The sequence below is a fragment of the Cebus imitator genome, unplaced genomic scaffold (assembly GCF_001604975.1).
Source record: "Cebus imitator isolate Cc_AM_T3 unplaced genomic scaffold, Cebus_imitator-1.0 Scaffold444, whole genome shotgun sequence".
In the NCBI taxonomy this organism is placed as follows: domain Eukaryota; kingdom Metazoa; phylum Chordata; class Mammalia; order Primates; family Cebidae; genus Cebus; species Cebus imitator.
Window position 1 is genome coordinate 2,371,048 of NW_016107759.1, and position 11,982 is coordinate 2,383,029.

General features: G+C 57.0%; 1 protein-coding gene across 1 annotated transcript in view; it reads left to right on the forward strand.

The window, feature by feature from the left end:
- LOC108290915 (ATP-binding cassette sub-family A member 3) overlaps window positions 1-5,096 on the forward strand; it is a 76,793-nt gene extending 71,697 nt beyond the window's left edge. The window contains exons 29-33 of the mRNA XM_017511004.2: window positions 1,667-1,854; window positions 2,360-2,530; window positions 2,710-2,900; window positions 3,107-3,180; window positions 3,975-5,096. Of these exons, the coding sequence (XP_017366493.1) occupies window positions 1,667-1,854; window positions 2,360-2,530; window positions 2,710-2,900; window positions 3,107-3,180; window positions 3,975-4,106 (756 nt within the window). The 3' untranslated portion in view covers window positions 4,107-5,096. The remainder of the gene's footprint in view (window positions 1-1,666; window positions 1,855-2,359; window positions 2,531-2,709; window positions 2,901-3,106; window positions 3,181-3,974) is intronic.
- Window positions 5,097-11,982: the final 6,886 nt, after the last annotated feature.

An 11,982-nucleotide genomic window follows, 5' to 3' on the forward strand; every position in this document is an offset into this window, starting at 1 on the left:
CCCAGGAGGCGCAGGTTACAGTCAGCCGAGATTGCACCACTGCACTCCAGCCTGGTGACAGAGTGAGTCTCAAAAAAAAAAAAAAAAAAAATCTCTGCAAGGGAGAGAAAACCATATGTGATCTAGCAATGGAGGAAAGGGTGAGAAGTCCCCAGTACATGTAATCCCAAGTTCCAGAAAGAAAAGAGAGAGAATGTTAGGGGGTAGTAGCCAAAAATGTATTGGCTAAGACTTTTCCCAAATTCATTAAAAACAGATTCTGAGCTGGGTGCCATGGCTCATACCTGTAATCCCAGCTCTGGAAGGCCAAGGCAGGCAGATCACTTGAGGTCTGGAGTTCAAGACCAGCCTGGCCAACATGACAAAATGCTGTCTCTACCAAAGAAATATACAAAAATTAGCCGGGCGTAGTGGCACGTGCCTATAATTCCAGCTACTTGGGAACCTGAGGCACGAGAATCACTTGAACCCAGGAGGCAGAGGATGAGATGAGCCGAGATTGTGCCACTGCACTCCAGCCTGGGTGACAGAGTGAGACTCTGTCTCAAAAAAAGAAAAAGAAAAAAAGATTTTGGAAGCCTGAGGACCCCAAGGGAAGAAGGTAAAGAAAAAGAAATCCAGTCTCTGGATTCCACAAACCCAGGCACTCCTGCCCCCCATCAGCTGCCAAAGGTGGCTAAGCAGACAGCAGCAGGCATATCCTAGTTTTGCTGGGCATGGTCACTTGCACAGAGAACAGTGCTGCACCATCTTACCAAGCAGTGCCCACCCCAGAGGTGCTGCCCACAAATCTCTCTTAGAAGGAGAAGAAAGGGTCCTAGCACATGAGATGTCCCAGGTGTGAGCAAGTAGGCAGCCAGCTCTGAGTCTGCCTCTATGTAAAGTTTGTATAGTAGTCATGGCATGTAATCCATGAGGCCATTCTTGTACCACCTAACCCCAAGGCTGCCTGTCCTGGACCAGGCTCTGGGAGCAGCTTTGGGAGCCTCCCTGCGTCAGCCACATCCTTCCTGGGTCCATGTTCCAAGAGCTTCCACTGTAAGCAGCCACCAGGGCCTGTGCACAGCTCCAGCATCCCCCTGTGCCGAGACCAGCTTGGTCGTGAAGACCCCAACCCAGGCGATGCTGAAGGAAATAAGAAACAGATACAAGGATAGACTGCAGAGTGGGCTCAGGGGGCTAACAGCATTCTGAGCCGAGAGCCCAAAGCAGACTCTGACCCACGTATTTATTCTTTGTGAGCTGTGTTTTTTCACAGAATAAAGATAAACTAAGCAGGCAGATAGTGCCTGTTCTCAACTAATTAAAGATAAACTAGAAAGCATTCTTTACAAGGGAGCAATGGGGGCTAAGTCACACATCTATGTTTAAAGAACTGGTTTAGCTAGTGCATGACCTATATATACTGTCTACTATTTTTAGAATGCACTGAGCAGTTTTCCACCTGGGGACAGCTCGGTGTTTCTTGCTGTCATTCTCAGTGAACAGTATAACCCATCACACACATCAAGACCTGTCCCCCTCACCCCTACACACACACACACACGCTGGCAGGGACCACAGACAGGCGCAGAGGTGGGCACCTCAAGGGTAGTCCCTATGGTCCTCTGGAGGAAAGAGGCTTCCCTCTGACCCACTTCCCTCCCCGGCTATGCTCTGACCCCAGGTGCGGCAGCGGATCGGCTACTGCCCACAGTTTGATGCCTTGCTGGACCACATGACTGGCCGGGAGATGCTGGTCATGTATGCTCGGCTCCGGGGCATCCCTGAGCGCCACATTGGGGCCTGCGTGGAGAACACTCTGCGGGGCCTCCTGCTGGAGCCACACGCCAACAAACTGGTCAGGACGTACAGGTGCACCCCCCAAGCCTGGCCACTGCGACCAGAAGAGCCCTGGCCCTTCCCAGACTGGATTCACAGTCAGGGTCCCCATAGCATAGAGCTGGGAGTGACCACACAGGTCAGTGGCCAGAGCTCCTGCTTGTGGCTCCAGGATGGAGCTGGGATTTGGTGTCGTGATCCAGGTAGTTCCACGTAGGAGAGAGACTGCCCTGACAGCTCCTGTCACCTAGGGACAAAGCCAGCAGCAGGAGACGCCAGGGTCCCTGGCAGGCCTTTCCTAGGTGCTGGCAGATGTGCTGTGTGGGTGTGTGCACCGGGCCCCTAGACACAGCCTTCTCTGAGGCCTCCAGCTGTATGCGATGGGCTCTCCAGATGCACACAGCTCCTTCCTCTTCACTAGGGCTGTTCTGTGATTGCTGGGTGTGGGCCTTTTCAGGGATACGGGCCTCGACTGGGATACGGGAGCCAATGCTAACTCTCAGCCTTATTCCCCCACCTGGCACTCGCCTGCCCCTAGTGGTGGTAACAAGCGGAAGCTGAGCACTGGCATCGCCCTGATTGGAGAGCCTGCTGTCATCTTCCTGGACGAGCCATCCACTGGCATGGATCCCGTGGCCCGGCGCCTGCTCTGGGACACTGTGGCACGAGCCCGTGAGTCCGGCAAGGCCATCGTCATCACCTCCCACAGGTAGAGCCTGGGTCTGTGGTCACTGGAAGTTTCAGAACTGAGTGGGCTGTGGAGGAGCCAGGTGGCCACACTCTGATCATGGGTATCAGGAACGGCCTGATCAGGGTACCAACCCCCCTTCCTGTCTGCACGAGCCTTTGGCACTCCCAGCCCTGTCTCAGGCCCCGCCCTCTCCCCAGCATGGAGGAGTGTGAGGCCCTGTGCACCCGGCTGGCCATCATGGTGCAGGGGCAGTTCAAGTGCCTGGGCAGCCCCCAGCACCTCAAAAGCAAGTTTGGCAGCGGCTACTCCCTGCGAGCCAAGGTCCGGAGCGAAGGGCAGCAGGAGGCGCTGGAGGAGTTCAAGGCCTTCGTGGACCTGACCTTTCCAGGTGTGTCCCAGCCCTGGCAGCCCCACACTGGGTGGGCCCTGGGACCCTGTCTAGGCCTCTCCCATCTGCTGTGAGACGTGTCTGTGCCTCACCCTGCCATGTCCCATCTCCTCGATCCCTGGGACAAGGATCGCAGTGCCGAGCACCCAGGCACCCTCCCTGATCCTCCAGCCCAGCCCTCACAGCCACGCCATCTCTCCTTGCAGGCAGCGTCCTGGAAGATGAGCACCAAGGCATGGTCCATTACCACTTGCCAGGCCAAAATCTCAGCTGGGCGAAGGTGAGGCAGTCCCTAAGGCCCCAGTGGGTGCTTGTGGGGCTAGGCGACGTCCCCCCAGGGGTCTCTCTGTCTGTGGCAATTCCAGGCTCTTTCGACACAGGAGTTACCTTCTATTTCTCCTCTAACACTCACCCTGATGCTTGCTGGTTTGGGGGGTTTATATTCAAAATATCAGTGGCAAAAGGAATTCAGTGTAAAACAGGAAACGGGCCGGGATGGTGGCTCATGCCATAAATCCATCACTTTGGGAGGCCAAGGCGGGAGAATCCTTTAATCCTGAGAGTTCTAGACCAGCCTGGGCAACATAGACCATGTCTCTACAAAATTTTAAAAATTAGCCAGTATCATGGTTGGTGCATGCCTGTAGTCCCAGCTACTCGGGAGGCGAAGGTGGGAGGATTGCTTGAGCCTGGGAGTTCAAGACTGCAGTGAGCTATGATCGTGCCACTGCACTCCAGCCTGGGCTCCAGAGCAAGACTCTGTCTCTAAAAAAAATAAAATATAGAAAAAGAAAACAAAGAAACTGACTCAGAAAGGGAACATCACTGGTTCAAGGTTGTACTCTGAGCTGGGAGCAGCGCCAGGAGGAGGCTGGGCCCCGTTCCTGCTGGCTCATACATAGCCAGCTTCCTCTCCTTGCAAGCACAGTGACCTTGCAGGGCTGACTTCTCTGGGGCTGGGCAGTGGTAGGATTGTGGGTGCCTCACCAGCCCCTATTGCCCGAGGACTCCCAAGTCTCTCAGAGGAGCCTGGGCCCTGGCCTGTCCTACCAGTGACTTTTCTGCTCCCCAAAGGTTTTTGGTATCCTGGAGAAAGCCAAGGAAAAATACAGCGTGGATGACTACTCCGTGAGCCAGATCTCGCTGGAGCAAGTCTTCCTGAGCTTCGCCCACCTGCAGCCGTCCGCCACAGAGGAGGGGCGATGAGGGTCGCGGCTGCCTCGCCGCCAGGCAGGGACAGGACAGGCGAGCAGGACCCAGCGTGCATCCTCTCCCTCCAAGTTTATCTCATCCTTTATTTTTAATCACTTTTTTCTATGATGGATATGGAAAAAATCAAGGCAGTATGCACAGAATGGACGAGGGCAGCTGGGCCTTCATGTCCGGGGTGAGCATGCGCGTCTCCACGTCTGAAGGCAGACCCTGGAGTCCACCTTCCCAGAGCTGGAGCGGGCCGAGCAGTCTTTGGGGCGAGCTCTGGGGTCTCTGGGTGGAATCTGAAGGCAGACCCTGGAGTCCACCTTCCCAGAGCTGGAGCGGGCCGGGCAGTCTTTGGGGCAAGCTCTGGGGTCTCTGGGTGGAGTCTGAAGGCACACTCTGGAGTCCACCTTCTCAGAGCTGGAGCGGGCCGGGCAGTCTATGCAGGCCGGGCAGTCTGTGCGGGCAAGCTCCCATGGTCTCTGGATGGAGAGCTGTCCCAGGAAGGGCCGTAGCTGAGCTGGGGGTTTGAGTTTCTCCAGGCGCTCCCTGGAGACAGGACTTAGTGACTTGTCCACGTTTACACATGACACTAATCTCCCCTGGGGAGGAAGCGGGAAGCCAGCCAGGATGAACTGAAGTGCAGCCCGGCGGCCGCCAGGAATGGACCATGCACATCACTGTCGGTGGAGGGAAGCTGCTGTGGTTAGGTGCTGGGTCCTCAGCATCCGGTGCAGCCTGGGCCTCCTGGAGGTGCTGCTCTTTAGAGCATGGTGGCCGCGGCGGAGCCGGGCATCGTCCCACAGCATCTCCTAGAAGCAGCCGGCATGGGAGGGAAGGTGGCCAGGCTCGAAGCACAGTCTCTGATCCCAGCACTGCACCCTCAGGAAGTCGCCTGCCCCAGGACAGGCAGGGACCACCCCAATGGCTGGGTGGCTGTCACAAGGACACACTGAACACATTGTGACCATCCAGAAAATAAAGGCTGAGGAGACACAGTCACGGTCTGTGAGTCACACATGAGAGGGGGCATGGCGCTCAGTGGCTCACCCACAATCTAGACACAAGGCTCTGCTTTCATGTTTCAAGCACACAAATGTGGGATGTCGTTTCTCCCAGAAGGGATCACATGCAGAGAATAGGAGTTGAAGGAACAGGTCCAGATCACAAAAGGAAAAAGCCATTTAAATGCCCAGTGATGGGCCCTTAGTCTGCAGTCAAGAGGAGTAGGTGGGGCTGTGTGGGAGGCACAGGCTGGGTGGGAGAGAGGCTGATGGCACCAGGGTCCCCCATGGGTGGGCATTCAGCCATTTCCGGGGAATTCCTCTTCATCAGCTCCCTTTTTGTTTATTTATTGAAACAGAGCCTTGCTTTGTTGCCTAGGCTGGAGTGAAGTGGCACCATCTTGGCTCACTGCAACCTCTGCCTCCCGGATTCAAGCAATTGTCCTGCCTCAGCCTCCCTAATAGCTGGGATTACACGCACCTGCCAACATGCCCAGCTAATTTTTGTATTTTTAGTAGAGACGGGGTTTTGCCATTTTGGCCAGCCTGGTCTTGAACTCCTGACCCCAGGTGACCCACCAGCCTTGGCCACCCAAAGTGCTGGGATTACAGGCATTAGCCACTGCACCCAGCCCCTTTGAATTTATGCACTGTTTTGTATTTTGTTTTTGGAGACAGCATCTTGCTCTGTTGCTCCAGTTCGAGTGCAGTGATGTCATCATAGTTCATTGCAGCCTCAAATACCTTGCTTGGCTCATGCAGTCCTCCTGCCCCAACCTCCCAAGTGGCTGGGACTATGGACACATGCCCCCATTCTTGGCTAATTTTTTTTTTTTAGTATACACGGGGTCTCACCACGTTAGCCAGGTTGCTCCCAAACTCCTGACCTCAACTGACCCACCTGCCTCAGCTTCCCAAAGTGCTGGGATTACAGGCATGAGCCACCAAGCCCGGCCACTGCAGTATTATTTCTTGGGGTTTTCTAAAACTGGTTTGAATCTCTGCATTTTACATTCCCTTAGAATTCAGAGTGTTAGAAAAGACTTGTTTTCATCACGTTGGCTCATTTGGGATAATTTCAAGTCTGTGTTTTTATCTGTCTCTGGAAATTTCCAAAGCTGCAGATAGTCTCCAGTAGCTCTTTTATTCCATTTTAACTTCTGCCATCCAGTTCCATGTTACAAAAAATATGTTTGGGAGTGTTTAGGCCACAGCCACCCCTATGTGTGTCCAAAAGGTCTGAAATGGGCCCTTCTGGCCCCACAGCCTGTCAGCAGGGGCAGTGGCCTCTAGATCAGGCCTAGAGCTAGGAATAGGAACAGAGGTCAGTGCACAAGGCCACCTGGCCCCATCCTCATGCCCAAAGCCCTTCTGCAGGGCGTCCTTGGGCTTGTTTTCAAGCCTATGTGATAGAGATTTGGGAATGTGTTACTTCTATAATACCCTAAAAAGGGGTTGGGGAGAGCATACAGGACTGAGGGTGCAGCCCACGTGAGGCACACACCTTGTGAGGCCAGACTGAGTGGACAGGACACACACAGGAGGCGCCACCCTCCTCAGCAGCATGCTGCCAGCACCAGCAGGGGTCTTTAGGTGAGGACTGGCATGACTAGAATGCCTTCTTAGGAAAATGATCTGCAGCTGAGGCTGCTGCTGCACAGGGACTGGGAAGGGCAGGGGCACTCAGGGTGTCTGTGACAGGGGCCCAAGGCTGCACCCAAGCCTGGAGCTTGGGTGACCTGAGGACCAGCAGGAAGGGCCCATCTGGCATCCAAGGGGCATCCTCAAGGCACTGGAAACTCAGTTCTGGGGCTGGGTCACTAGGGGTGCCCTAAGGAGCCTGGGACTGAAGCCTCAGGACCCCACCCTGGCTGGTTTTTGTCTGAGCTTTGGCAGTTCCCAGCCTACAGAAGGGCAGGTGAAAGGGCCAGGGGTCCAGGGATAGGAGAAACTGGCCCATCCATGCTCCACCTTAGACCACGGGGGCTCAAGCATTCTCTAGGGACACTGTCCGGGAACAACTGTGGCATCCAACAGGGTCGACTCCTGCCCTGCTCCCAGTTCAGCCTAAAGTCAGACCTGAGACGAGGTTTTGACTTCATTGCTCTGCCTGGCCTGGCGCACGCCTCCTGTGAGCAAACAGCCCAGGGGCCAAAATCCAGGCCTTGGAAAAGCTGGTATCTTCTGTCCTCCAGGGCGGCCCAGCACAACAGCGCAGCTCAAGTGACAGCACCCAGAACCCAGAGAGGGTAAGACTTCGCTGTGTAGGCGGGCCAGACCAAGCCCCTCCACTGCTGTCACAGGTTTACAGTGGAGCAGAGTGGCAGGCTGGCTACAGGCAGCCCAGGCCACAGGTCAGGGGACCCACACCAGGCCACAGGAACAGGCTTGCTGCAGGTATCAGAAAACCCAAGGTCACAGTGGTTTAAACAAGTTTATTTCTCAGCCATGTAGGCAGGAGGAGGCAGTCCAGGGCTGAGAAGCCTGAGGTCTCAGGGAGGCAGGCTCCATCTGCTGCTCCGTCATCTTGGTTCACGCCTCTCTCCTAGGGGTCACCTCTGTGTTCAAGGAAGTGCTCAAGTTCAGGCTGAGCTAGGGTGTGTGCGGTGGCTTCCAACCAGCATGTGACACCCCCAGGCAGCTCCCTGCTGTGCCTGGACCCACCTATGACCTCGGCTCACTGCATCTTGCTGGATTCCCCATCTCGGTCTTGCTGGCTGTTTTCAGAGACCGAGCCCATAGTCTCCAGGACTCAGGTGACTTTGGCTACCCCTGGAGTCCTGTATTAAAGATCTGCAATAGAAATGTGTCCAGCATAGCCGGGCGCGGTGGCTCAAGCCTGTAATCCCAGCACTTTGGGAGGCTGAGACGGGTGGATCACGAAGTCAAGAGATCAAGACCATCCTGGTCAACATGGTGAAACCCCATCTCTACTAAAACTACAAAAAATTAGCTGGGCATGGTGGCGCGTGCCTGTAGTCCCAGCTACTCAGGAGGCTGGGGCAGGAGAATTGTCTGAACCCAGGAGGCGGAGGTTGCGGTGAGCTGAGATCGTGCCATTGCACTCCAGCCTGGGTAACAAGAGCGAAACTCCGTCTCAAAAAAAAAAAAAAGAAATGTGTCCAGCAGGGAACTATCCTGCTTGCTTTTTGCTTTTCTCAGTTCCTGCAGTCAACTGGCCAGAGCACTCTGTGGGGCACGTGGACACAGGCCCTGGAGTGTGGCCACTTCTGCCTGGTGTCTGAGGGGCTTCCTGAGTGAGGTGGGGGGGTCTCACCAGCTCCGGGGGACACCGCTGCCACACACAGGGTAGGGGTAGGGGTGGAAGATCACCTCTGTGAGGACACAGGCCTCACCCTCTGTGGCTGTGGTGGAGACTGCAGGTCCGCCTCAAGGCCCCTGACACCTGCAAGGCCAGTGCGTGGGAGACACAGAGAGGGGACTCCACCAGGCCAGCCGGGGCTTGAACCCCAGCCAGGGCAGGTGCAGTCTGCTGCCCCGCCAGGTAATGCACCGACCCAGCTGCTGTTCAGCTCCCCTTCAGGCAGGCGCCGTGTTCATGGCATAGGTCAGCTGGGCCCTCTGAGCCCCCCACTCCCACATGGACCAGTCTGCATGGATGATGGTGCCACCTGTGCTGTCCAGACCCTGCCCAGCTGCGCTAATGGCCAGAGCCATTAAGTGACTCCCAGCACTGGAGTCACTTCAGCTGCTCACCCCTCCCTGAACAGAGACATCCCTGGGCATGCTCTGGCCACCCCACAAGAGGTGGCTCAGGGTGGGAGGGCTGGAGGCTGCCTACATGGGGCAAGGCCTCCTCTGGGAGATAGGATGGGGTGGGACAGGCAGGGTTCCCTCCTCACCTGATGGGCTCTCGAGGCTAGGCTGCCAGCAGGCAGCAGGGGGCTGAAGCAGTGGGGTCATGCCCGGGGAGCGGGGGCCCTGCCTTCCTTCCTCAACACACGGGGCTGCCCAGGCCCCGCTCCTGGGGCCAGGCCCACACCCCACAGACACTGGTGTCAGATGCCTCGGGCTCAGGGGAGCTCTACATGGACCAGCCGCAGCTGCGCCTGGGTCCGCCTGGCCCAGGCAATACCACAGCCTTACCAAGGCTCATCCAGCCATGGGCCCAGCCTCCCAGGCCCTGCAAGGCACCCCAGTCTCTGGCAGCTCACATCCCAGGCGGCTCACGGTCACCATCCTTGACTTCCTCATGGCAGAAATGGAGGAGCTTTGAGCTTTTGATGAGCACAGGCTCCCAACCATGGGAGACTCCAGATGTGCCTGCTGGAGGGGCTGCAGGCCCTGATGATACCCACTCCTCAGACATGCAAACCTGGAGCCAGGGAGGCCTCAATGAACCACATACTATCCCAACAGACCAGCTCACCCCACACCAGCACCAGGCCCTTTCAGACCCAGTCTGGCCACTCCAACAGACTTGGCTAGCACCTCCCCTGGCCCCACCCTCTCCAGACAGGAGCCAGGCTGTGGCGACCCGCCTCTCAGCAGGCACAGCTCCTCTTCTGATGCTTCCCCCAGATTAAGTCGTTAACCCCCTGTCCACCTGACTGGGCTGCACGTGGCCTTGGTACAGAGCCAGGTTTTAGTAAAGGGTAAAAGGGCTTCCTTGCTGTGGTTTACAAGAGAATGCAATACCCACCCAAAGCTACTTCATGACCCACCATGACCTGCACCACCACCCAGCCCATCCGCAACCCTCAGTGTCACAGGCCACCAGCCTCTGAAAGCAGGCACTGCACAAGCCACCAGGCCGCAGAGGATGCGGGCAGGGAGGACATTCTGCCTTCACAAGAGCATGCTCTCAAAGACAGAGCCACCCCAAACTGTCAGCAGGTAACCCTGAGCTCTGGGAAGGCAAGGGGAGGGGCTCAGAGCTGTGACCAGAGCCCACGGGAAACCTGTGCCCCGCACTGCAGGGCTCTGGCCACTGCCGAACGCCCTGTCCACGAAGCCCTGCCCGCCCTCTCCAGCAAACCAGGGCCCCTGAGGCTCCAGAGGCCCCAGCTCCACTGCCCTCAGCCTCCATGCCCTCAGCAGCTTAGCTCTGGGGCTGAGCTCCCAGAAGGGTAGGGTCGGGTGGGCTCCTGAGTTTTATTTTCTCACATTTCTTCCAAACATGCTTCTGCTGATCCTCAAAATGGCAAAAGCCAAGATGCTCAATTTGCAAAGCTCAACAACTGATGGCACATTTCATAACAAAAATCAGTAATATTTAGAAACAAATTTGATTAAATTCATAAGTGTCTGAATAATTATACTCTTAGATTTAACATAAAATGTGTGAAAGCTTATTCGAAGGCCAAATGCAATTACTGCAGAGCATTAAAAACCAGTAGGGGGAGTGCTGTCAGCCCAGCTGGTGCTGTGTCTCCCCAAACCCATGTCATGTGGGGTCACCAGGCTGTCTCTCCCTGTCAGGTGTCAGTGAGGCGCTGGGCATGGGCTCTGGGTTTGGGCCCTTCAGCACCAGCACTTCTCTGACCACTGGACTTCATTGCCACCTCAGAGAACTCTACCAGCTGCCTGCCTGAGGCACCAAGACTGCCCCCTTCCCCAACACTGACTCTGGGGCTCCTTCAGCAGAGAAGGTCTGCCCCTCTGTTCACGTACCCCTCGGTGCCTGGCCACAGCAGGTGTGACAGTAATGCAGAGAATCTAACTTACATGTCATCAAACCCAAATCCAACAGGGGTACCCAAACCAGACTGATGGGCCTGCCAACCTCCACCCACAGGAACACACTGGTGACTTAGAGCAGTGGACCCGGGAGGTGGCTCCTCCTCCCAGCAGCCTTTGTCCCCAACTCCTTGGACATCCCTTAGCCCAGGGTGAAGGGTCAAGGGCACACCTGACCCTTGCACAGGGCCAGAGGGAGTCAGTCTAGCCAGGAAGTCAGCAGGAACTAGCTTCCCACACAGGAAACAGGGCAATGATAGCAGACCACGTCCTCACTATCTCCATCCACCCACTCACTCCAGGTCACCAAGCTGCACCCTGCACCTTTGCTCCGACATCTAAAGTCTCCAAGTCATGCTGGTTCTCTCCTCCCAAAGATCTGCTTGGATCTGTTCCCTTCTCCCATCCTTGCTGCCACGAAGCTGTTCAAAGTCCGAAGGTGAGTGCACGGTCAATCCCTCCACAAATCACAGGGCAACGACTGCCTGCCAGGCGCAGCAGTGAACAAAACCTGCCCCTCAGTCTGGGGCGCTGGTGCGGAGCCTCCCGCCTGGGTCTGCGCCTGGGCCTGGGCCCCTACAGCGTCACCCCCTCCTATGTCCCAGCCAGAGGCGCCGCCACCTCTGGGCTCTCCCTGCCCGGACCGTGCACCCGCAGCTGAATGAAGCCGCGGCGCTGCGCCGTTCACAAGCTCCGTGCTGCCGCCGCGAAGCTCGCGCAGGCCCTTCCCTGCTTCCAGAGAAGCTCGGCCCCTGCTGTTCCCCCTTCCACTCGGGTCTCAGACGCACCCTTCCACTCGGGTCTCAGCGGCAGGGTCACCACCCCTAGACGCCCGCCTTTGCATCCCATCTCCTACCCTCCAGCTCGTCGGTCTTCCTGCCCACATTGCCCACCTGCCGCGCCCACCCGGTGGAGCTCCACCTGCGTGGAGGCCGCGTCCACGCGGGCACCCCAAACGCCACCAGTAGGTTTTGACCACACGAACGCACGCCCTGCCCCAGCCCATCTCTCCGAGCTGCCTCCAGCCTGCGGGTCCCCACGTCGCGCCAAGCAACCCCGCAGAGCCTGCGCGCCTTTCTTGTATGACTACCCCGCCGCGGCGGCACAGCCGGGCCCGGAGCCCAGCGTCCGGTGTCCACGGCCGGTGTTAGGGGCCAGGTAGGCCTAGGAGGGCCCAGTGC